Genomic DNA, 25,782 nt, shown 5'->3' on the forward strand with positions numbered 1-25,782 from the left:
TACTCTAGTGGTGGGGGTGGGGGTGATGGATTCATAATTTATGTATTTAAAACGTCTCGCCAAGACAAGCATGTCTTCCAGAGGTTAGCACGCCCTCCCAGAGGTTAGAGGTTAATCAGATGCCTTCTTCTTTCTTCTAGCTTTTCTCCTGCATCATACCTATCCTGCTTCTCACCAGAGGCAAAGCGATTTCCAGAAAGGCATCAAGAACATCTGGGCTTTAACTGCAAAGCCAAAGGGAATGGCATGGCCAGGGAATGAGGCCAGGAGAACTTGAAAAACAGAGGGTTTGGGATCTGACAGCTGTCCCCAGCCCTGGATCAGGTGACTGCTTCTGACACAAAGTGTGTCTCTAGGTGACTCCGCTGTGGAGAAGACACGTCGCTCATGCTCATGCAGCTTAGCTTTGACCCCAAGACTCCTGGGAAGGCGTCCATCACGGCCGGCCGCCTCAGCTGTGACAGGTTAAGCTCTGCCTTAATCAGCGGAAAAGAAGAGGAAGGAACTGTTTGGAAGCCGAGCCTCCAGTAACACCCGTGCTCTGCTCCTCAGTATTTGCTCCCTTCGGGAGCAGTAGAGAGAGACCAGTGGTGGCAGGAAATAACTATTCTGGTAGAACCTTCCAAACGTTCTACAAAACTTTACCAACAACACAGGACAGATTTCACACCAAGATCTTGAATCACAGATGTTTACATAACATAATGCCCCATGGGCAGATGAAAACTAATACCACAAATTACCTGAGACGAAAAAAGAAAGAAAAGAAGGAAGGAAGGAAGGAAGGAAGGAAGGAAGGAAGGAAGGAAGGAAGGGGAAGAAGAAGGTCCTGACAGCTGGAGGTCCAAGGTGCACAGGCAGTGGGAATATCCAGCGGCTCCTGGTCTCACATCTCGGCATCCGTGGCACCGACCTCGGTGGCGGTGATGGCGATTCCGATGGCGAGGCTGCCATTGTCAGAGAAGAGCTGGGCCAGCGAGGTGTTGAGAACCAGGCAGTCCCCATCCGTGATGACCGAGTCCACACACTCCAGGACAGATCTCGGGGTGGCTTCCCATTTGAGACGCCTGTGGTTTCTGTTGAGCTCCAGGCGATAGGTGAAGCAGTCGGCCTGGGTGGGGGTCCCGATCAGCATCATGGTTGCAAAGAACTGAGGGTGCCCTTCGTGCCGTTCCTGTTTCCTGAGCACCAGCAGGAAGTGGTGGCCCAGGCAAGAGTGCATGATGATCCAGTCGGCGGGCGCGGGGAGGTGCATGTCTGTGGCCAGGAAGACGATCTCTGCCCCTTGCAGGATGTCAATCCTGTGGATCTGCCGCAGGTGAGGCACCACCACCTCCAGGTGACCTTCCCACTGGCAGGAGAAGAGCGGGCATAGGCAGGCTGTCACCTGAGCGCTGTGCATCCCTGCCTCCTGGTGGTGGAGGTGGCGCGGACGGGCATGGTGGCACAGGTGGCTGTGGTGACGGTGGTGGTGATGGTGGTGGGGAAGATGGAGCGGGTGGAAGCTGCCTTGCTCTGTGGAGTTCTGAGTGATGGCCCGTCTACCGGACACATACTGGAAAGAAAGAGAAGAGCGTTAGTGGGGTGCGAGGCTTGTCTCTGGTGCCCAGTGCGGCTCTCCTGATGTTAGAAGTGTTAAAGGCAGACTGTACAGTGAAGACAGGGAATGTTTGCATGTTTCTCTCGCTCTCCCTCTCGCTCTCCCTCCCTCTTTCTCTGGGATTAAGCCTGTTTGCCATCTCCACACCCACAGGCCAGCTCTCAAACTGGCTTTGCCTGATAAATGTAACTTTCAGTTTTCATCAAAAGCTTTTTTTTTTTTTTTTTTTTTTTTTTTTTTTTTGGCAGATGGAGATCATTACAGAAAACCACAACTGGTCAAAACGCAGAGAACAACTGGTCCCGAGGTGCCCAGCCCCAACAGATACATCTGCAACACGACTCCTGTACCTAAGGCTCAGGGAACATCGTGGAAGGGCGGGGGGGTGGGGGGGTGGGGAGTGGGGGGGGGGTTGGGGGGGGGATTGTAAGATCCAGAGGACCTGGACACCTTCTGTGAGATGGTGTCCCCTGGGAATGACACGATATTGCCGCAACATGGCAACCTAAGCAAGACCCGAAGAGGTTCAACATCAATAGACGTGCTAATATGGAGTCCCAGTATTGGACCCAAGTGATGGCCCTTCCACCTAGTCTTTCTGGTTTCATCTTCCACCATCGCTAGCCATTTTTGTTTTTTCAATCGCTGCGGCGTCACATGGAAGACAGGGGCATAAATCAGAGGAGACCGAAGCAAATGGCTATGCAAATGGAGTATGGCATCATGAACTCACGGAGACCTGCGCACTCTCTGCATTCGGAGAAAGAACTAAAAATAAACGCAGCCTTAACTCTCCATTCCTCCCTGTTCCATCTTTTGATGCAAAATATGTTTCATTTAAACGATCCTGGGTGAGGGAGGTCACGGGGCTGCTGGCAGGGAGAAGGGATTTGTTTAATTGGCAAAATGCTAATCATTTTTTGGAAAATGAATCCTAATCTTCCCATCTAATACAGTGGATGTGTGAGTAATTACTTTCCTTTACTAAACTGTTAATGCAACATTAGTGATTACACTAATTAAAACTAATGAACTCTTACCACTGATAAACCCTTAGCCAGGCAGTGGATGCGGTCCTTCTATTGGCTGTGTTTAACTTCCCATTTGGAAGAGAGGTTTTGAATTAACCTTTAGAATAATGCACAAAATTGGGTTTAGAAATGTTAGGCTTTATAGACTGGGTATAATTCTATCCCTAACCATTAGTGAGACTATTTCCACCGAGGGTGTAATTGAATTTTAAAACACATTTCTTAATTTGATCAGCCACACTCCTCTGCTTGGTAATGGCTGTCCTTCTGAATCCTGGCTTCAGGAGGGGGAACCCGTCCTTGGAATTATCCGGGACCCTCTCTCCAGCTTCTGATCCCCGTGGCCAGGAGGCTCACTCAGAGGGTTGGTTTTCCTTTCACTGGCCTCGAGGAACCGGGCCATGCTACTTGAACAGAAAGGAGATTCTGCCAACAGCTTTCAGTGATGCACTGACGTTTGTTTGTACTCGTGAGCAAGGGCTGAATCCTAGGAGAAGGGGCGGGTTTGATGTTGCCAAGGCCCTTTATCCAGACAGTGGAGGAACGAACAGGTTGAGTGGTGGAATCCTGGGAGCAAGGATTACAGGATGGGGCTAACGTCAAGGCCTGATCCCAAGTAAGCAGTCAGGTCGGCCCGGAAGTGAGGATAAATGTGACTTAATGCTTTAGTGTTTAACCATTTTCTGTTTCTGGGAAAGAAAGTCAGAGGGAAAAGCGGAATGTTGCTTATTTGGTTTTCCTGTCTCTCCACATCTTTCTCTCAAAACCTGCAGTGACTACGAACATCACAAGCACGGGAGGACACTGGAACACTCCACCAATGGTTAAGAAGTGAGCTAAGGCCGAGAATGGTGGCGCACGCCTTTAATTCTAGCCCTCGGGAGGCAGAGGCAAGCGGATCTCTGTGAGTTTGAGGCCAGCCTGGTCTACAAGTGAGTTCCAGGACAGCCAGGACTGTTACACAAAGAAACTCTGTGTCACAAAACAAAACAAAACAACAACAACAACAACAAAGTGAGCTAAGAAGTCACAATGAATCTTCGTCACTGAGACAGGGCATCCTTTCTATGTAGCACATACCTGCCCCCACCCCCAAATTCAGTTCTTAGCTGAATCTCGGGGCTTAGCTGGGTGGCATGTTCCTGTGGGCTGTATGATCATGCCTTCATTCTTCTTTAAAATACTTTCTCACGGCGAGTGGGATCTAAATGCATACATTTTAACACCATGCTCCCGGGTGCTGTCAATGCTTGTTCCGGGAATTCGCACCTCAGCATGATCACCTAACGTTTTATTGGAAAAGACCATACACCAGAGATAATGAGTACAATTGCCTCAATTGGTATCTGTATTTCTGATTCACACCAGATGCTGCTAATTAACACTTACGCATGGGTTCTCATTGGGGAAATTAGTGGCTTGTCAATCAGCGTAGCAGATGCTCTGAATGGACTCTCTGTGATGTGTGAGGAGAGCCAGTTAGGAGAAGTCAGACAAATTCCCCATTCGGCGAATGGGTCCCGCAAGTTTCTTCTGTAAATACTTGGTACCCAGCCTCTGAGACGGGACTTACAGAAGCTTAAGGTTTTACTTCACTATAGGCTGTAATTCCTGAATTTGGGAGGCTGAGGCAGGAGAATGACCATGAGTTTGAGGTCAGCCTGGGCTGTAGTGTGAGACCCTGTCTCAGAAAAAAAAAATTGTCAAGCTGCTTTTGTAAATGCTCCTCTTTATAAGCGTAGATTAGTGCTATACTCAGAGAAGCCCCTAAGGGCAGGAAGGGGCAGTTAGTGCAGAGACTCACAGCCTGTCACAGTGCAAAGGGTTAGTGATGGTGGAGCGCTTGGCCCTACATGGGACATCTGCACGCACGTCTCCCTCCAAGGCTCAGAGAACAGTGCTGAAGATGGGGAAGAAAGAATGTCAGAGCCAGAGGGCAGGGAGACAGACAGAAATACATCTTTTGGACGTGACATGGCCACTGTACGCATGGACTCACCGGAGCTGTGGTCATTCGTACAAGACCTGTACAAGACTGGTCCAGCCAACATTTCATCATGGCTGGGAGGGGGGCCTTGAGGCCCTACCCCTAATGGTGTGTGTGTGTGGGGACTATTGGCAGTTAATGGTTGCTGGGGGAGAAGGTGCCCTTTTCCTCATTGGTGTAGCCACTGAACAGTGGCCCTTGTGACAAAGAACAAAAACAAAAACAAAACTCTACCCTTGCTCTTGGAAGCAACTCTAATTGAATGAGTGGATCACATGCAAAAGGAAGACATGGAGGCGGAAGGGTGTTTGTAGCGAAGAAGAAGGTTTCGAAGGGAGGTGAATGAGAGAGGGCAATGAAAATGACTGAGATTCATTATGTACATGGATGAGACTGTCAGAGAACTGAAAGGAGGGAGAAAGGGAGAGGAGAGAGAGGGAGAGACAGAGAGAGAGAGAGAGAGAGACAGAGAGAGAGAGAGACAGACACATACACAGAGAGAAAGACACACAGAGAGACAGAGAGAGAGAGACAGAGACAGAGACAGAGCAAGACAGAGAGAAGGGAGACAGAGTCAGAGAGAGAGGAGAGAGACAGAGAGAGACAGAATGAGAGAGAGAGAGAGAGAGAGAGAGAGAGAGAGAGAGAGAGAGAGAGCGCCCAACCCCACCACCAAAAAATGAACAAAGAGAACTATTTCTGCATGCAGTTTCTCTCCTGGTGACTAAGACCCCTACAGTTGGGTGTGGAGGTGTTGGTGAGTCAGGATGTATCCATGCCATCAATTTACTCGGTAAGAGGGAAATGGGTGCTACTGCAAAAGGAAGAAAACGACAACTTTGGTGGATAAATCTGTTTTAAACCAAGACTCACGAGTGACAAATAAATAACGTAAGAAATCCACGGAGATGACCACATGGACACCAGACTGTGACCTCAAAGCCTCCCAGGAGGCTGGTCCTCTTTTAAAGGAGATCCCTGGTCACATGAGGGATCAGAAAGAAAACGGGAGTGTCACTGTGAGAACATCAGCAGAATGCACCCTTGAGTCCCTAGGCTTGAGACCGCGGGGCCTTCTGCTTCTAGGTCCACTCCCTTGCCGAGCAGCATCAGTTGGTTTATCTGTGTTATCTTCTCACCAGACTCACTGTGGATGTGAGTACAGTGCCTGGCACACACACATGCTTGGCACACACTTGCAGCCCAGATGCATTTTAATCACCTCCTGTAGGACACACTGGTTCACTCAGCTGTGTCAGGACATGGTCCCAGCCTGATGACAGGGTTACCGCCTTGCCCCCTGACCTGTGACGTGGTCGTAAAGCAACTCACTTTCAACCTGCACTGAAAGCCAGTCATTGGTGACCTGCTCTCCTCAGTCATCAGGCTGGAGTCGCTGACGACGGGGGTTATATTTGCCCAGTGCCGTGTCCTGGGGTGGGCATAGACCAGCATTTTGCAGCTCCAGGTGGCTAACAGATTCCCAGTGAGTATGCACTATTGGAATGAAAGAACAATCACATGGCTCATCAACTGGACCCTCTTCTTGCCCATATGCGCTGGTGGCTCTCTCCTCCATCCTGGCTCCTCAGCTGCTGGAGAAACACATCCGTGTGTGTGTGTGTGTGTGTGTGTGTGTGTGTGTGTGTGTGTGTCCACGAATCCACAGCTGGAAGCTGCTCATGCCGCACCTGAGAGGAATGGGACATAGAAGCTACATTCAAGCTTGACAAGGAGGTGGGCTCTGGCCTATCTCTAGCTGTTGGGGTGGGAAGCGAAAGGGAAGCCTTGAGGAAGGAACGTCATGTGCCAGAGAGGCATTCACTTTGCTTTTACCTTTTAGGGTTTACTGGAAAGCATCAGTCATTTTCTTCTCAATTGTAAGGGACAAATAGGTTGGGAAGTGCTGTCTGCTGGGTTAACACAGGAAATCTGTCCATCCCCTGGATAAATCTAGACTGATTTTCTCTCATGTACCTCAACAGGATCATTGACCTAACAAATGGCTCAAGAGTCCCACACTTACCTACTATCCACACACAGGTAACTCTAGCCAAGCAAAGGTTATTGTTGATCTCTAGGGCCATTCTCCCATAAGACGAATATGGCTTCAACAAGAATGGCCCCACAGGCTCATATATTTGAAAGCTTAGTCGCCAGGGAGTGGCACTATTTGAAAGGATTAGAATATTAAGAGGTGTGGCCTTATTGGAGGAAGAGTGTCACTAGGGGTGGGCTTTGAAGTTTCCAAAGCCCATGCCAAGCCCAGAGTCTCAGTCTCTCTCTCTCTCTCTCTCTCTCTCTCTCTCTCTCTCTCTCTCTCTCTCTCTCTTTCTCTCTCTCTGCTGCTTCTCCAGCTATACTCCCTGCTATGATGATAATGGACTAAGCCCCTGAAACTCTAAACAAGCCCTCAATTAAATGCTTTCTCTTATAAGAGTTGCCTTGGTCATGGTGTCTCTTCACAGCAATAGAACAGTGATTAAGATGGTAGCTAATGGGTCCACCCATAGCCCTCCAATCTACCACATTCTATCCATATTTTCATACTCCATCCAGATGGCTGGGATGCTGGAATTCCCTCCTAATAGCTGAGACAGTTCCTTTCAGTCTATGTTATTCATTGATCCATCAACCAGAAGGCAAATCCTTGGGCTCAAAGAGTGGCCAATGAGTGGGTGTCTGGGGGAAGGTCAGAAGAATTTGACTGTGTGAGCCAGAGTGTCCGCTCCGCTTCAGGGGAGGCCCCTCACAGTGTAGAATGAGCCAGATTTGGAAGAAAGGGGACACAGACTGTTGACTGGAATTGAACACATAGTTTATTATGAAGGTATTAATTATTAAGTTAGAAAAATGAAACATATTTGTAGAGTCTCTCATACCTGGAGTTTTTACTTTGAAATGTTTTAGGTGTGGTGTGTGTGTGTGTGTGTGTGTGTGTGAGAGAGAGAGAGAGAGAGAGAGAGAGAGAGAGAGAGAGAGAGAGAAAGAGAGAGAGAGAGCACTTTTGATTGCAATTTTGCCGTGAGCCCTGCAGGTGTTCAGGGCAGACCTACAGTCAGAGCACTCGGCTGGAGGGAAGCTGCTTTCTTTCCATTTATCTCTGGCTCTGACTTTTTTTTATCTGTGAGACTTGGAGCATGCTAATGAGTCTTGTAGATGAGAAGATTTTTCTTAGAAGCGACTTTCCGCAGAGTTCGACTTTTGTATTGCAGCTGGAAGTGGAATCTGGGCCTACGTGAGCAGTTTAAAGGTTAAAACTTAATTCCCTGGAACCCCACTAACTAAAGTCATCCGCGTAGGGTGGCTTCAGGACCATGGGATGACTGTGGGAGATGTGTCGAGCTTCACTGAAAGAGCAAGCTCAGCAGATGGGCCAGCCAGGAATTGGGAGCAGAAGTGTTGAGCCATTAACCACAGAGGCTGCTGCGGCTGACTGAGAGCCCCAGCCTTAGGTAGCCCTCTAGAAACTGTTACATATGCAAGTCTAAACACGGAAAGCAGGTGTGCTTACAGATTCTGAGTGGGCAGGAGTGTGTCCTGGGTGGCATGAGACAATTTGACGGCCTGATTGCCCCAGGTATGCTTGTTTCAAAGTTCTTCAAAGACATCATCATGACCGAGAACTCTACAAATTCAACTTGTCCCATCCTAAGCTCCCAGCCTTCCCATCCTCTGCAGAGCCGCAGTGGATCAGCTACATTGTATCCACCCACGAGGGGTCCCTTCCTCCAGCAGGGTCTAGTCTGTTGGTTGCGTGTTCCTTCTAGACACAACACATTTATCCAGAGTCTTTCTTGACAGTGGCCTGAGCTCCAGAAAGGTGAGCCATGTGTCTGTCTGTCTACAAGTGTATCTTCAACAGCATTGCTCAAAAGCGGCAGCTCCCAGATAGTTATGTGTGAAGGGGAAATGACTCCTCCCTGCCATCCCTCCCCACATGATCCAATCACTTTATACTTTCTGAGACCGCCACTCAGATGCAGATTATCTGTAACAACTCTCAGGACTACTATAGTAGCTTCCTCATTAGATAGAATGTGCTAGAAGGGGACCCTTAAGATTATATGCCTACGTGCTAACCCCAGAACATGTGACTGTGATGTCTCCATTTGGGAAAATTGGTTCTTTGCAGGTATGATTTAATTGAGTCTTGGGATACGTTCTGGTTATACAAATGGTCCCCAAATCCAGTGACAATTCCTCTTAGAAGAGTCAAGAGCAGGAGACATGGGTGGTGGTGAGTTCTCTGCAGGTATCATGGCCTGCAGGGAAGTGAACTTTGAAACACAGTACAGCTGCTCAGTCAGACTGAATCAAAACTTCCAGAGAGTCCGATCCTGTGGTTTAATTCTCTTACACATTTAAACACAGTCAAACTTGGGGGGGGGGGGGGGTCTCCACAGAACAATTTTCATAACAAAGCTTCCAGGATGGAAATAGAGATAATATAACTGTTACAATAAGAATGAGTCCGATCAGCTGACAAACCATGCTCAGGGCTAGGACCTAAGAGAAAGGATTTGCAGTAAGCGTAAGGGTGGATTTACTGATGGATGGAGGATGGGGCCTCTTTCGTGAAGATGAGTTCTATTCACTGAGAGACAAAGCCCAGGATTAGGGCCTAAACAATTCTCAGGATTTGGGGGAAATTCAGGTGGAGGCTGGCTCCTAGTAGAATCACAAAGGGCCACTGGGTTGTTTGACCAAGTCACTCCAGTGTTCCAGGTGTCCAAGTGTCATTTATTTCCTTCAGCTGAAGAAAACAGGCCCGTGTGTTTGACAAGCCTGGTTCCTCCGGCGCTTTCTTTCAGCGGAGCCTCCTCCAACATGGGCGCAGGGGAGAGGGCCACTGAAGAAAGAGTCAGACTTGGAGAGATGCAGCTACAGCCCTGCAATGCTCGGAGTCATCGGAATGGGAAGAAGCAGGTGGATTCTCCCAGGAGTGTTCAGAAGGAGAACGTATTCAATGACATTTTGAATCCAGACTGTTTGTTCTCTGGACGGTGTGAGCACACACTTTATTGTCGTAAGTCACCAAGCTGTAGTAGTTTGTCATGGTATCCAAAATCCCAAACTAAGACCTGGGTCTTCCTGTGTCTGCCCTTGTCCTCGGACAGGCTGGAACATGTCTCACTGAATAGTCTAAGGGTTTTTCATCATTTACAATGAAACCCGAACTTTCTCTCACCAGGAACTAGCATATCATGGCCCCCTCTCAGTTGTCTAGTCTACGTTCTTTTCTCTTCCATCTCATGCATTCTGCTCTGTCCACAGTGGCCTGTGCTGTCTGTTGACCTTGCTGATCATACACCTGCACAGGGCCCTTGCACTGCCCATGTCCTTTGACTGATACACTGTCAGAAAATCCACACTTCTGCCCTAAAGTAACATTTGCTCTGGGGCTGTCATCCTCAAAAGCAATGCTCAATATCTCATCCTACATCATTCCACTCCATAATGCTTAACAATACTATAAAATCATAATGCACATTAAAGTATATATCAAAAATATAGGTCCTAGTATTACATCTGTCTTCCTTATATCAATACAAGTTTCTTGGGATTAGGAATTTCATTATGGACTTCTGTGTCTCTCTACCACATTATTCGACACCTAAAAGGGCTCAACGATTTGGGACCAATCTTTCCTCAGGGTATTTGGTTGAGGGTAAGTACCACGTCAAGTACTATTCAGAATGTTAATTTCATGTTAGATCTTTATGATCTTTATTCCGACACATTTTGATGCTTTAAATGAGCAAAAATGATCAGAAGTGGACCAGTTAGCTGCTTGAGGAGCACTGACAGAAACCTATGCCTGCGTGACTTGAGCAGGGAGTTGTCAGACAAGAGTCTCTTCCTTGGCCTGACTGCTTTGGATTCTCTGTGGTCACTTTGAAAGTCGACTCCAGCTGCAAGGCCCACTACAGCCATGGCTGATGCTGAGATCATGATGCTCGCTTCGGGAAGCCTTGCTCCAGTAACAACTGCTCCAGGCAACTCGCACTATTTTGGAAGATTCCACTCCAGCCAAAGCAATCCTTGGCAAACTTTAGAAGACCCTACACTTGCTACAGCTATTCTCACTCTGGCTGAGAGGGGGGCCTCTGGAGCCATTCAGCAAGAAGCCCGGAGATTGGTGTAATGTGAGGCTTGTGACTGGTGGAACTAAAGATTAATACATACAACACTGTGATTGGTAGAACTGTGAATGCCATACCCCTTTTCTGGCAATACAAGCCAGCTGTTTCTCAGTCTTGTTGAGTTAGCCGGAGATGCTCGCCTATACCCTGTATTCTGACTGTGGGCCGTGATAAAGGCTTTGTGAATTATCTTTTGTCTACTTGTGGTCTTTATCATGGATACAATAGGGTGGGCTGGTTTATACACAAAGCAAACCAAACCCTAGGGTTTCTGTCCTTGGCAGTAACAGCAGCAGTGACGGCCACAGCAAAGAAGTGGCTGAGAAATTCTAGAATCACGGGGTCGTGGTGGCTCAAGCCTTTAATCCCAGCACTCGGGAGGCAGAGCCAGGCGGATCTCTGCGAGTTCGAGGCCAGCCTAGTCCAAAGTAGAAACGCTAAGAGATGTCCGTCAGTTCCAGAGAGCTACTGAGGGCTGAGGGGTTGGAAAACCAAAGCTCAGAGTCTTCACACGAGGAAGGGACTGGAGGGTTTGAAAAGCACCAGAAGACAGAACCTATAGGAGCTACAACCACGAATGGCAGCATGAGTACTGAGAAAGCAAGGAACGGCCCAGATATTGAAATGACTTGAGATTAAGTGGCTGTGAGGAAGGAGCCAGGGGAGCTGCGGCCACTACAGAGGAGTTCCGGAGCACTACCAAGGCCTAAAGAGCTGAGGGTCCCGACGCCTAAGTCGTGGAAACTGTAACTCTAGTCACCGGGTGTTTGTTCTCTAAGCCCAGAGAACCAACCTCTGCCGTGAGCACCTAGGACAGCAAGCCTCTAACTTAGAAAACTTAGAGTCACAAGCTTCTAATGCTTAAGGCTTAAAGCTGTAAGTCTCCGGACATGGAACATCAGTTTGAAAGTCTCTGGAACTCGGGGCTGTCAGTACGAGGGCATCTTTCCCATTGACTGTCTCTGAATTCTTTCTCGGCTGAACAAATGGACCCGCAGCAACTGTCTATAATAACTTAAACCTGCTCTCCTCACCTCCTCCCCCCACAAAGACAAAAATCAAAGCTCTGCCCAACTCTGAACCGGTGACTTTCTCCCAGGGATGGCTGTAGCGATCCAGGGGCTTTGAGTATGTAAAGATCTGGAGGGCAGTGGGAACCAGAGTATTTATTCAGTCACTTGTGTCCTTGTTCTTGGACACGTCTTCAAACTGTTGGTTTGTAGGATCAGAGTAGAAGCAAGTGGAAGCAGACCTCACTGAGTTACACCAGACTTTAAAGCTGACCAGTGCTTCAGGTGATGGACAGTTCACTAAAATATCATATTAGACCTGGCCAATCCTGACTCCTTGATTGTCTCCGAGTCTCCCACCCTGGATGAACCCATGCTTAAAAACACATATTCCTCAAAGCCTTCTGGGCCCTGACAGTAAGACTGAGGGAAAAAGGAGGGTCCCTTCTCCTGCCTACCTGGGATCTCTGCTCAGAATTCTGATATCTTACCTTAGTATTTGACTCTGGCCTGAATAAGTGAAACTTGAGATGATGTCACTATCAAAAGACGTGTTGTCTACACCCAGGCATAGACGTAGCTCATAGAGCCCTTCCCAGAGTACTCAAGTCACTCCACACGCCATGCTAACAATCAGATCACACATATCTGGAGCAAAGGGCCATGTTATTTCACACACACACACACACACACACACACACCATATCCCCAGTGCAGGCTTAAGTTCAAATAACCACTTTTGGCCAATTAGGCTTTCATAAGAGTGTATCTTTAAAATGGGATATATATATATATATATATATATATATATATATATATATATATATATATATATATATAATTTTATCAAGAATAGATGGGAAGTCAAGGATGCTGAATAGAGAGAAAATTGATTTTTGGAGTCACACAAACATGGGTATGAATCCTGGCCCCTTTAATTAACCTCTTCATGCTTCAGTTTCTCAATGTATAAAGTGGGAATTATAAGATCTCCCAGAGCGTGGGTAAGGACTGAATGAGATGCAGAGAATGTTCGTAATACTAGAGCCCAAAGTAAGAAAGACAAAGGTAGTAGATACAACATCACCATCATCAGCAAAAACTAGTTGACTGGGGCTAAGGACCCACACTTGACATAATTTCTAGAGTTTTACCTAAAGTAGACAAGATTATAAATCATGAAGGCCCTTCTAAACATCGAAAGGGTTTTGCGATGAAGGAGTATCTTGGCGATCAGGGCCAAAGGATGCCACAAAAATCACACCAGGCAACAGACCTCATGCAAGAGATTTATGGGGTTGAGGGAGCACAGAATGACTGCCTCTGAGCAAGGGATGGAAAAACAGACATTGGCAGACCAGGTCTGGAAGGAGGACTTTATAGGGGGTATGGAGCATGTATATAGTGAAAATATGGCACAGTGGAAACACGCCATGGTTCTGGAATGTGGGTGGTTCTTAGTTGACTAACAAGACTTTAGCTGATAATTTCAGTTGGGATTAATATTTTCATTAGCCAAAGTCTTTAACTGAATATTTCCACCTTGCCAATGAATACTGGCTACAATGCACAGAGCAAGCCTACCTGAGTAAGTGGAATATAATTGGCCATCCATAAATGATTGCCGCAGCCACCACCACCCACTGCCACCACCAGCACCATCATCATCACCACCACCACCACCACCACCATCATCACCACCACCACCATCGCCATTATCATCGTGAAGCATTTGGTTAAGGCAATGATGCTTTGTGAGTTTAAGACAATCCTATGAACAGATTGAGTTATAACTTATAATCCTCATCAGCAACTTCGTTCTTCCTTGAGTGTCTTTCCTTCAGGGCTCTTGGGGGTGGGGTGGGAGGGGTGTCTATGACTCTTGTTGCTAGGTCACCAATAAATGTGACTGTCTCACAGGATTAAGAATTCAGGAGGCCCTGCCTTTCAGCTTTCCATCTGCTGGGCTCATCTATTGGATGGTGCATCTGTTGCCTGTGATGCTAATAGCTAGCTGGGGGATGGGAAGAAGGGCGTGAGAGTCACACTTGGATCGGAACAATGGAGACCAAGAGCTTTGAGGATGAGTTCTAGAGAGCCACAGGGCCTGGGAAACCAAGACTAGCATTGAAGAAGTCCACAGGCCTGCCTGCGGGAGTGTGTAACTTGTCCTGTGATCCTAGAGCCAGAAAGCTCCTTTCGGAGACTAAAGGGCTCCCCTCACCCCAACCTGAGGAACAGTGCAGCCTCAAACAGCTACTGAGAGCACTCAGTATTCTTATAAGTGAGGTGGGGCAGGTGTTTTATTAAAGTCTAGATCTTTGCCAGATATGAGGTGTATATTTAATAAAAATCAGGCTTGGGGGAGGTATGAAGCAAGAAGGGAAAATTGCTGTCCTCTGGGCTTGGGAGCTTAGCTATCCATCCAGTACCAAATAATTCATTCATCTACAGTTCATCTCTGAGTTATTAAAGCTGTGGTGTGTCTCTAAGGAACAAGTTTATTAGTGTTCTAGAATAATTAGTTGGTGCTACTTCAAGGCGATTTAAATTGTCCCCATGTAGGCATTTCTTCCCAGAATTCATCATGGCTCCATTTCTACCTCGGTCTATTTTGTTCCCCCTTTTCCTTATTGGAGAGCATTCTCTTTCTATGAAAGCTTCTAGACTCTCCAAAAGGCCTGCTCTCCCTCTCTCTCTCTCTCTCTCTCTCTCTCTCTTCTCTCTCTCTCTCTCTCTCTCTCTAATTATTAAGAAGTTTTCTATTATTTTACATACCAACCACAGATCCCCTTCTCTTCCCTCCTCCCAACCCCTAGCTTTCCCCCCCAACCCACCCCCCATTCCCACCTCCTCCAAGGCAAGGTCTCCCATGGGGAGTCGGCAAAGCCTGGTACATTCAGTTGAGGCAGGTCCAAGCCCCTCCCTCCTCCCTGCACCAAGGCTGTGCAAGGTGTCCCACCATAGGTACTGGGCTCCAAAAAGTCGGCTCATGCACCAGAGACAATCCCCATCCCACTGCCTGGGGGCCCCCTGAACTAAACAACTGTCTCACCTATCCAGAGAGGCCTGGTCTCTTAATGAGAGATTAAGCCCCCAGCCTCTAGTTCAGCCTTCACTGGACTAAAGTTCTTTATCTTGCATAACGCCTGTGGCTGGGTTCCCGGTGACCACCAGGGAGAGTGGCCTTACTTCCTTTCTTTCCTCCCCATGCCTTGGGGATCGGTGGAGGGGAGGAGGCATCTGGAGCTCACCCTACCCCAAACCCCACAGGTGTATAAATCACATAGAACGTTCCTAGCAGTTTCACGAGCACCAGAAACCCCCTTTAACTACTCTGCCTAGTGGGCTAGACCCACCGTCCTCAGCCCTGTGCAGTGTGTGCACAGATCACCCATGCAACTTGTTAAAACGCAAGCGTGGCTGCAGAGGGGCTGGGCCAGCTCCCGGGGAAGCTGGAGCTTTGGTCACTGTACCTTGAAGAGTGAGAGGTGCACTTCCTCTGCCTTGAGTCCTTGCATCAGACCTGGGATTCCCTACCCCCACCCCACACAAAAATGCCTGACACCCCAGTAGGAAGCAAGGAGAAGCTCCTAAATGACCTCAGCCATCACCCTCTGTCTTTGCTCTCATCCCGCCGGACTCGGTTGTCACCTTCACAATAGAGGTAATGGGGGCTGTACCCTGAGCTGGCTAGCTGCCTGATTTAGTAGTCAAGCAGAATCCTGCAGACACCTGGTAGAGCAAGGACACACAGGGGGGCTGGGGAAGCAGAGCCTTGAGGGAATTCTTACCCACAGAATGGAAGTACCTTAACCTTCTTCTCACGGTATTTAAATTCGTATGTTAGTAAAGAATTTAGCTTTAATTAATAAATTATCCATTTTTATAGCTGCCCATAATTTTCTACTCTTTAGCTTAATGAGGTTTTCATGTGCAGGGTTCCAAAGCAGCTTTTTTCTCTCTCTCTTAGTTTTAAGTAAGAAGACATAAACAAATGTGCTTTTTTTCAGGACCTACTGGTTTCCACAACCCTATATATAATAAATCCATCCATCCATCCATTCATCCATCCATCCATCTGTTCATCCATCACTGTGCATTTTATGTTATGGTTTGTGAGGTGTCGAGGATAAGACAGTGAACAGAACAAGTGTGGCCCCTCTCCTCTGAGCGGTCACTTTTCTCAAAGGGAAGGAGACTATGTCACCTGTAGGAGAAAGGTCAGAGGGTATCTTGATCAGGTTCTGGCAGAGTAGGATATTTCAGTAGAAGGATGCGGTAGTTGGTTTTAAAGTCAACTCTCCACAAATTAGGATGACTTGAGTAGGGAACCTCAGCTGAAAATCTGACCTGATTGCCTTAATTGATGTGGAAAGAGCCACCCCAAATCCTTTTGGTAACAGGCGAGATACAAAAGGGCCTGGCTGAAGGAAGATGATTTGTCTTTGGCTGGCTCGGCTGTCTGTCTTGCTGTCCAGCTATTGAGCTGATTTACTCCGTGACTGCTGCCTTCGTCACTGAAGTTAGAGCCGGTGCCTCCAGGCTTCCGCTGTCGACTGGGACCCGCAGCTCTCGAGAAGCCCTCCAGGGTTTGGGCACGAGACTGGGACTGCTAAGGTGGGCCCAGTCCTGTGCTCTGAGCAACTACAGGATCGCTGGCCTCTCCAGTGTGAGACAGCTATCTATTACCGGACTACTCCCACTGCTGAGGCACCAACCTCAAGGACAGATGCTGGGTTCTCAGCCTCTCAGGTACGAGACAGCTGTTGTTGCTATTTCAGCACAAGTCGATTCAAGAAACGTTTAAAAAATATATTTGTTCTATTAGTTTTGTTCTACAGAACCCTGACTAATACAAAGGACTGTTAGTCAAAGTGGTTGTAATACACTGGATTCCTCTACTATCCAGATAAAACTCAAGCTCAGTCAGTTTCAGGCAGCCAACTGGACATTGGTTACATTGTCTTGACCTCCTTACCTTGGATGTCCAAAGAAAGCAATGGCTCATATTTTAACCCATCCAATAATTTATTTGTTTTGTTTCTATACCCATCTTACAACAATTCTCCAACAACTGCTTCTACCCACTTTGATTTGGAGGTTTCTTTTTTGGACTATCTACTTAAATAAACCTTTTCAAAACTTTAATATGTCAAAGAATATGTTTTAACCTGTCTTGAGTGCAAATTGTCCCAACCTTCCTGCCTTCTCATCTCTGAATTCTCAACCCATTGGGAGAGGAAGTTCAGAAGGGGCAAACAGAACCTTGCTCAGTGGGTGAGACAAGGTCTAGGACTCCTTTAAGGAGCCTTGGAAACAATTTATGTATGCATAAATTACGTGCCAAAGAGGGTGATTTGAAAGACCTTGTCTTTCTCTATATCCCTGCCCCCATTCCATGGCTACCTCTAAAATTCCTCTGTGATGCTAATACTGGAGACTATTTCTGACAAAAGACAAGCTGATAATCGTACCCAAGTCTTCCCCAGAAAACAAAGAAATGACAAGTCTTTGAGGCCATCTCTGTCAATGTCCCAGCCTTGTGGCAAACAGCCAGAATGAACTGGCTCCTCAGTTTCCCGCCATTGCTAGAACTCTTCATGCCCATGGCCCTTGGTCTCCACCACTCACTGCACATTAATCCGTGTCTAAAGGTCACAAGTCCTTATGGATGGGTCTCAGAATGAAGCTTGTATTTCCCTGTGTGTGATGAGAAAGGGAACCAAGGCACCACAAGCAGACTCGGTGGTGGCTGATGAGGTAGGGGACGGGGCTCTGAGAAAAACAGAGTAGCCATGTGGACCAAGTTCCTCCTCTGCTTTGATGAGCAAGGGGAAGTCCCTTTTTCTTTCAATCCTCAGTTTCTATGACTACAAGGTGGATATGATACTTACTTCTCTCCTGGACAGTATGAGAAATGATGTTTTAAAGACAAAATCCACTTGTGAGGGAAGTCTTAGGTGAGTAGAGACATGTGGCTGAATCACATACTGTTTGTCCTAAGCACATCACGGGTATCATCTCAACCTTACATCTGGGAGGTGGAGACCATTTCTACTGACATACATGGACAAAGAATCGAGAAGGTAGGATCTGACTGCATGGGAGCACTTCCTGTTCCTCTCTATCTAGCTGCCACACTCAATCATCCCCATGTAGATGGTATGTAACTCATATTTCATGCCATTCTAAGCTGAGCTTTCCTTCCTAACCTGCTTAGCTCATTAGTTGGCAGAGGAGCCAGGGACCTGGATCTAATCCTAATGTTAAGTAAAGAGCAAACATAATGAAGAGGATAAATCTTCTGCAGAGAAAGGATGTGTGTGTAACATCCCAAAGTCAAGCCCTTCTCCTCTAGATGGGACATATCAACAATCTCTTTTTCTACCTCAGATAATGGTGGGCTGGTGGGGAATTGTTTTTAAACTTACTGTTTTCTGATTAGGAGGTAATGCATTCCAATCTCAAGAATATTAGAAAATCCTGCATTGTACAAAGATAAGAATAGCATACTCTCACAATGCCGCCATCTTAACAGGAGTATTATTAATGTTTTGCTAGTTACTCCTCCTGCCATGTTCTTTATCATAAATGCCTAAATATTGCATGTATATTCTTGGAAATTATTTTTCTAATCTGATGGTCATGAAATAATATATGTTAAGTATGTAAATGAAGAGTGCCATTTTAGGGGCTTCCTTGGCTTTGGAGAACCCAAGGAGAACTCACATGGATGTCATATAATTGGCTTTACTTGGAACTTGCTGAAAGAGATTGCTCCATGTAGTCCATATTTATGTGCTCACTCATTTGGCAACCCCTCCCCCACCCCCACATATCTAGGATAAAAAGCATTTTCATTCAGATCCTCAAAGGAGACAAGGTCTTGTCCCAGAGTCACTGTGTGAATTTCTATTTGGCTCAGTCTCAATGTCTACATGGTCTCCAAAGCTGCTGGCTTTGTTGTAGGAAGCAGTCAGGCTTTACATGGTGCCCCTCCCCCACTTTCAATCCTGTCTGATTTGCCTCTGGGTTTAACAGTGGCATAAAACTAATTTATAGCTCTTGCCAGTAAGAACACAAATTTTCATCTTAGCCTGTCAGGCGGAAGGAAGCCCTAGTTCAAATGAGTAATTGTTGACCCATGGTACTTATTAGAGATTGTACTGGGGTCACCCCGTTTGTTGTTTTAACACAAGAAATTAAGGGTCCTGGCAAGGGCTTCCATTGGAACTGAATTGGTAATGAGACAGAACATCTTTGTCTTCGTGGGTGACCTTTCCTGGTGCTGTGTTCACAGCAGACAGTGGGGTGTGCCTTACTTCCACAACCATCCCATGGGAAGGACAGACTGCCAAGGTCCACTTCTGATCTTTAGGTTCCTCCAGGACCCTGGGGGGAAATGACTATGAACCTAAAGGCAGGCATAATTTCTCTATGCCTGTGGAGCATCTAGAATACACTAGAAGTGTTGAGGGGGATGTGGCCACAGTTGTCGCTGCTTCAGCCTTCAGAAGCTCACCAGGGCCTAGCATACACACAGCCCTATATTGCTGTACCGTCTGATGCAGGGCGTGAAGCAGGGTGGGTTCCCTTCAGAATCAAATGACTTGATGTTCAGGGAAGGCTTGTGTGAGAGGTGACAATAAAGCGAGCCAGGAATAGTAGGTGAGTCTGGGTTGTGGATGGGGAGCAAACTTCAGAGGCTGATGTCTTAGTTGGGGTTTCTGTTGCTGTGAAGAGACACCATGACCGTGGCAGCTCTTATAAAGGAAAACATTTAATTGGGGCTGGCTTACAGGTTCAGAGGTTTAGTCCATTATCATCATCATGGCAGAAAGCAGGGTGGCATGCAGGCAGACAGGGTGCTGGAGAAGGAGCTGAGAGTTCTATGCATGATCGGCAGGCAGCAGGAAGAGAAAGACGCTGGGCCTGGCTTGGGTATTTAAAACCTCACCCTCAGTGACACATTTCCTCCAAGGCCACACCTAATCCAACAAGACCATATGTTCCAATCCTTTCTAATAATGCCACTCCCTATGAGCCTATTGGGGGGGCATTTTCATTTTCATTCTTGGAACATCTTGGGAAAGGGAGGACTTGGTCTTTTCAGGGACTGATTCTAGCAGAACAAGGAGAAATGACGCTGTGTTGAAAGGCATGAGCAGATTTAAAAGACATTCCTCAATTTACCATGTAATTACGTCCTAAGAGTCCTATCACCAGGCAGAAATTTCCTGCATCTAAAGTGCATCATCATGATGTAGCTAACCTACTGAGCATTCTATCGTAGGCCTTCATCTGATGTGGAGTATCATTTCCCTGTATGATCAGGACCAACTGGGAGCTACAGTTTGCTGCTGCCGCCCCAGAGTACCATACCATGTAGCCAACCCCCCAAAGACCACAGTTACAAACTCAAAGCACAAGTTCTTCCCAATGTGTTGCTCTTGATGCATTAGTGAAGTTGAAAGACCGTAAGTTTGGGAACATCTGCTCAGAGCATTTTGAAAGCCAGAGGAGGGTAGGGAGAATGGAGGGTGGGAAGAGATCTCTTCATACTTTTAGTTGGTCCATATGTTGGATATATGAATGGACATATGCCTTTTTTAAAAAGATTTTTAAAATTTTTTTTATGTATATGAGTATTTTGCATGCATGCATATGTATGTATACCATGTGCATGATGGTGCCATGGATCCCCTGGAACTGGAGTTACAGACAATTATGAGCTGCCATGTGGGTGCTGGGAATTGAACCCAGGTCCTGTAGAAGAACAGCCAGTGCTCTTAACCACTGAGCCATTTCTTCAGCCCTGACATATGCCCATCTAATGTTGGTGACTAAAACCTACAATGGAAATGTATGTATACAGCCTTTCATGATCTGTGTACATCCTCTTGCCATCTCTCTAGTAAAGAACAGTTACCTTGATACATCATTTCCACATTACAAAGTGTTTTTATACCCGGTACTTCCTGTAATTTTTTAGGCAAGGTCAAGGACATTGATTACTGTGGTGGTCAAGCTTCATGTCAACTTGACCGGCTCTAGAGTCACCATAGAAACATTCCTCTGGATGGATCTATGATCTTATTTTCAAAAAGACTGAACCAAAGAGGAAAAGCCTACTCTGAATGTGAGTGGCACCATCCCCTGGACCAGGGCCTCTGAATGAACAGGAGAAAACAAGTAGAATGCCAGCATTCATTTCTTTTCTGTTTCCTGAGTGTAGATGACAAAGTCGCGGCTTGACTCCAGTTGCCATGACTTCCTCACCACGATGAACTGAACTCTCAAACTGTGAACCAAAAGAAACCCTTCCTTGCCGCGTGACATTGCTCTTGCCGAGTGTTTTGTGACAGCAACAAGAAAAGTTACTAATACAGTTGCTCAGGTGATGGCATGGCTACCCAACCGACTCTGTGTCCCGGCCATTGGTCTAGGCCAAGTGATGAAGACACAAAAGGGCAGTGAGGTGAGTTGTTTGTGGAGATGCTATCTGTTCATGATGATTCATGATATGGCAGCAAGAGAAGAAAATATCTTCCCTAGAGACTGTGACATTTCTCAGGAGAATTATTACAATTTCAAAAATTCAATGAATGATGAGAATTCATCCCCCCCTCCCCCGCTAGTTATTGAGTCCTAATAATGAAGGTTGAGGTATCATGGAGTAAGGCAGGGGACAGATGCTGCTGACTTAGTCTTTCTTCTGGACCTGGGGATGTAGTCTCTAGGCAGAAAAGAGAGTGGGGAAAACTTCAGCCTTGTCAGGATAGTTCTCAGTAGAAATATTTCTACACTAAACAGAAGAGCTCCATTTGCTGTCACCAAGAGCCACAGATCATTCCTTGGGACAGGTAGCCGGTAATGCTGTATTCTGAACCATAGATCAGCAGCCCTGGTGGGGTTTATAGGAGTCCCCAGCTGGCTCCAGATCTGCATTGTGTGTGTTGCTATCCTAATATGTAGAAGGAACTTCAAGACAGCAGAATAAGAGTCTGTATTGAAGCAGCAATGGACAAAAAAGACTGCTTTGCTATTGGTTGCTCTCCACAAACTGATGGCAAGGCCTTATTGCTAAAGAGAACACATACACAACTCAATCTTCCTCAAGACCCAGCTCTACCACTCTTGGGCATATACCTAAGGGATGCTCAATCATACCACAAGGACACATGCTCAACTATGTTCATAGCAGCATTATTTGTAATAGCCAGAACCTGGAAACAACCTAGATGTCCCTCAACTGAAGAACGGATTAAGAAAATGTGGTACATATACACAACAGGACTAAAGACAACAGGACCAAAGCACATGTGAACTCCGAGAGACTGGCAGCATGCACAGGGCCTGCCCAGATCTATGCCACATGCGGTCCCAGTGCTAAGAGGAGAAGTGGGCATACGCCCCCATCCCTAACCCAGAAGCTATCTGCAATTGATAAGCACTCACGAATAAAAAATTGGTTCTCTCCTACAGAGTCTTACTGGGGACATAAACTACCCTTAAGGTCAGGCTCTACACTCAGCAGTAGACAGCCACACAAAACAAACTCATTGGCATCTTTGGAGGTTTTGTGGCTCATAATGTTTTGCCACAGATTTTTTTTAACTTTATAGTTCTTTTGTATATATATATATATATATATATATATATATATATATATATATATATATACATATTTCCTATTTTGTGTTTTTATGGCATTTCTATGTGTGCAAACCTGTATACACCTGTGTCTGTATGTGTTTTTCATGACTGTTCTTTGGGCCTTTTTCTTCTGTTATTTATTTGTTTTGTTCTATTCCAGTTTGTCTTTGCTTTATCTTATTATTGTTCTTGAGAAGCCCATTTGTTTTCTAACAACAGAGAGGAGTGTGAATTCAGATGGGGGGGGGAAGAAGTGGGGAGACTTTGGGAGGAGTTGGGGGAGGGGAAGCTGTAGCCAGAATATATTGTATGAAGACATCTATTTTCAATAAAAGAATAGATGAATACATTTCTTTTCAAAGAAACAAAAAGAGAAAAGGAGAAAGAAAAGGCTGTGGTGTGGGGTGGGTGAGGGGTGAGGACTACCTGGGAGGAGCTGGGGAGGGGAAATTGTGATCAGAATATATTGAATGAAAAAAAATATTTTCAACAAGAAAAAGTTGCAGTATTTTACACTTGGGAGAAAGTGTACAACTGACTCCTTGTGTTTTCTAGCAGCTGTATAAATTTTTTATAATTCTTTAGCAACAAGTTAATTTAGCATTGCTTGAAGAACATAAAATTTTTGTAACCTTAAAAAAAAAGATGCCATCTTGGTAGGGTGTAGGGAGGTATCTTTTTTTTTTTTTTAAGGATACAAAAAGATTAAGGACTGACTTAATCTTCTATGTAGTTTGAAAGAAGGCCTTTATTTTGAATATTCTTTCTTCAGTCACTGGTGGACACACAGCAAGTAACTGAGTATATCTTGATATGCCTAAGGCTGCAGTGAATGGATTTAGTTTCATTTATAAATTCATTTATTCAGTTAGCCATCAAACTTCATTGATCAGCTTCCATGTGTCAGAAATGATGACAGAACCCGGTGATAGAATGATTAATAAGACCCAGTGTCTGTTCCCTAAAGGCAGCATATTGTAGCGGCTGAAAACAGACCAGTACATGACATACATGATCAGTGTTATGATGGACCTAAGCCCTCCCTGCTGAAGGGTACAGAGGCAAGACAGTGAGAGTTAGACCCAAAGAAGTCTCTTCGGGAGTCGAGCAAGGCCTTGGAGGATGAGTGGGGACTATCTCTGCACAGAACAGGTTTGGAACAGGAGGAATGGTCATTTGGGTAGACAGAAAGCCAGGATATATCCAGGACAGTGGGTTATGGTTAACTCAGCCATTCTGGGAGGCCAGAGTGCTGAGTCAAGGTTGGCAACGAGGAAACCCAGCTAAGAAGCTGAGAGCCTGTGTTTTAAGTAGGGTAGAGAGAAGCGTGTCATGAACAAGTTTCTCCTGAAAACATTGCCAGATGGGTGGGGTGGGATGAGAAGGACATAAGGTAATAGTTACAAGATGTATGTGTTTATCAAACTATTAATACGTATAGCCCCTTTACAGAGACATGTATAGTTGTACCCAAAGATAGATTCTTAAGAAGTAAACTGCTTAGAACTTTGACAAATAGAATGTTTTTGTATATTATATTTTAAAAATAGAACCACTTTATATTTTATGTGAGTTAGTTATTATTAGTAAGCTAGTGTTTATATGCCAATATCATCATCGTCATCATCATTATTACCTGCTACAACGTGACTCAACTCTGGAACCCTCATACTGGGTGAAGAAGACAGTCCCAAAAGTCTATATATTATATGAATCCCATTTGGATAAATGAAAGAACAAGAAAGATGTTTATCAAATCCATCCACATCTGTCCAAGAATGTATCAGTCTATGTGCATTGACTATTAACATTTTAGGAGTTTTGTGAGCTGATTATTAAGCATAGCCATGGTTAAAATGAAATTCTATAAATATAATTACCCCAAATAGATTAGAAACACAGGGACAAAGTATATCAAACTCACTATTTTTAATTGTCTTACAAGTCTCTATCACATCTGTATCTTGTAGAAGTAATACTACATAATGTTAAGCATGCTTCCTAACTTCATGCCCTATGATATGACATTGGCAGTTTGAAATTAGCCCTGGTAGGAATATTTGGAGAGGAACTTGGAATTAGCCCTGGTAGGAGTACTTGAACAGGAATTTGGAATTAACCTTGGTAGGAGTACTTGAACAGGAATTTGAAGTCAGCCCTGGTAGGAAGAGTACTTGCTGTGGGTTCAGATGAAACTGCATGTTGAACAGCACGAACAATAGAGGAGATGTTCCTTCCAGAGCTGAAACTGTCGTCTGATTTAGCTCAGAAGTTCTTGCCATTCGGGAGTGAGTAAACTTTGCTGCTTCACTTTTATCTTATTAACATACAGGAAAGTGTCAGCCAACATTCAAGAAGTTACACACAATGACAGAGTGACTTCCTTCCTGCACTGGAGAATCATCACCATCCGAGTCTGTCACATGATGGTTTGCTCACAGCTGTACGTCAGTTACAAACACAAGAATCTGATAAAGCCAGTGAAGGTCCTTGTGTGGTTTTATGGACGTTAAAATAAAATAAAATAAATGCTTAATAATTCTGCCTTTATTTTATCTTCAGAAAGTAAGATGCTTGCCACGCAAGCATGGGGGTCTGGGTTCAGATCTCCAGCACCCACATAAAAAGCCAGGTGCAGTGGCGTATGCCTGTGATCCCAGCTCTGGGGAGTGGATCCAGGAGGCTCCTTGGCTCACTGGACAGCAGTTTAGCCAAACTGGTGAGCTCTGGGTTCAGTGAGAGGCCATGTCTCAAACCAAGGTGGAGAGTGATTAAGGCAGATACAAATTATCAACCTCTAGCCTCCACATGCTTGCACACACACAAACATATACACACATCACACACACACACACACACAAATAAAGTGAAATAAAAATTACCATGCGTTTCATTGTCATTTGTAAATTGTGTTATACATTGTTATAGCCTCAAATATATAATATATTATAATAAATGTGTACATGCACACACAGAGAGATACATGCATATCTGTGTAGATTCACATTCTCATGTGAACACACACACACACACACACACACACACACACACACACACTTTCCTCCAGAAGAGCCAATTAAACACCTGCCAAAGTGTCACTTCACAGACCTCCAAAACTTGGTCCCTGTTCTGAGCAAGGTTGGGTATCTCCAAATGACCAAGACTAAGTTTCTGCTCCTCATGGGATGGGACCCCACATGCAAATTAAACTCAGCTATAAAGGGAAGAATGGCACCTTTCCTGCACAGCTCCGATTCTGAATGTGCTCGAAATGTACTCCCCTTTTGCATCTGAAGGCTGAGTTGAGCAGAGACACTGTAAGGCTGATGCCAGCAGTGGTGTGCCCCAC

General features: G+C 45.7%; 1 protein-coding gene across 1 annotated transcript in view; it reads right to left on the reverse strand.

Moving 5' to 3' along the window:
* Nucleotides 1–886: 886 nt before the first annotated feature.
* Siah3 (siah E3 ubiquitin protein ligase family member 3) overlaps nucleotides 887–25,782 on the reverse strand; it is a 64,498-nt gene continuing 39,602 nt past the window's right edge. The window contains exon 2 of the mRNA XM_059273153.1: nucleotides 887–1,555. Coding sequence (XP_059129136.1) covers nucleotides 887–1,555 — 669 coding nt within the window. The remainder of the gene's footprint in view (nucleotides 1,556–25,782) is intronic.

This window comes from Peromyscus eremicus, chromosome 9 (genome assembly GCF_949786415.1).
Source record: "Peromyscus eremicus chromosome 9, PerEre_H2_v1, whole genome shotgun sequence".
Taxonomy (NCBI): domain Eukaryota; kingdom Metazoa; phylum Chordata; class Mammalia; order Rodentia; family Cricetidae; genus Peromyscus; species Peromyscus eremicus.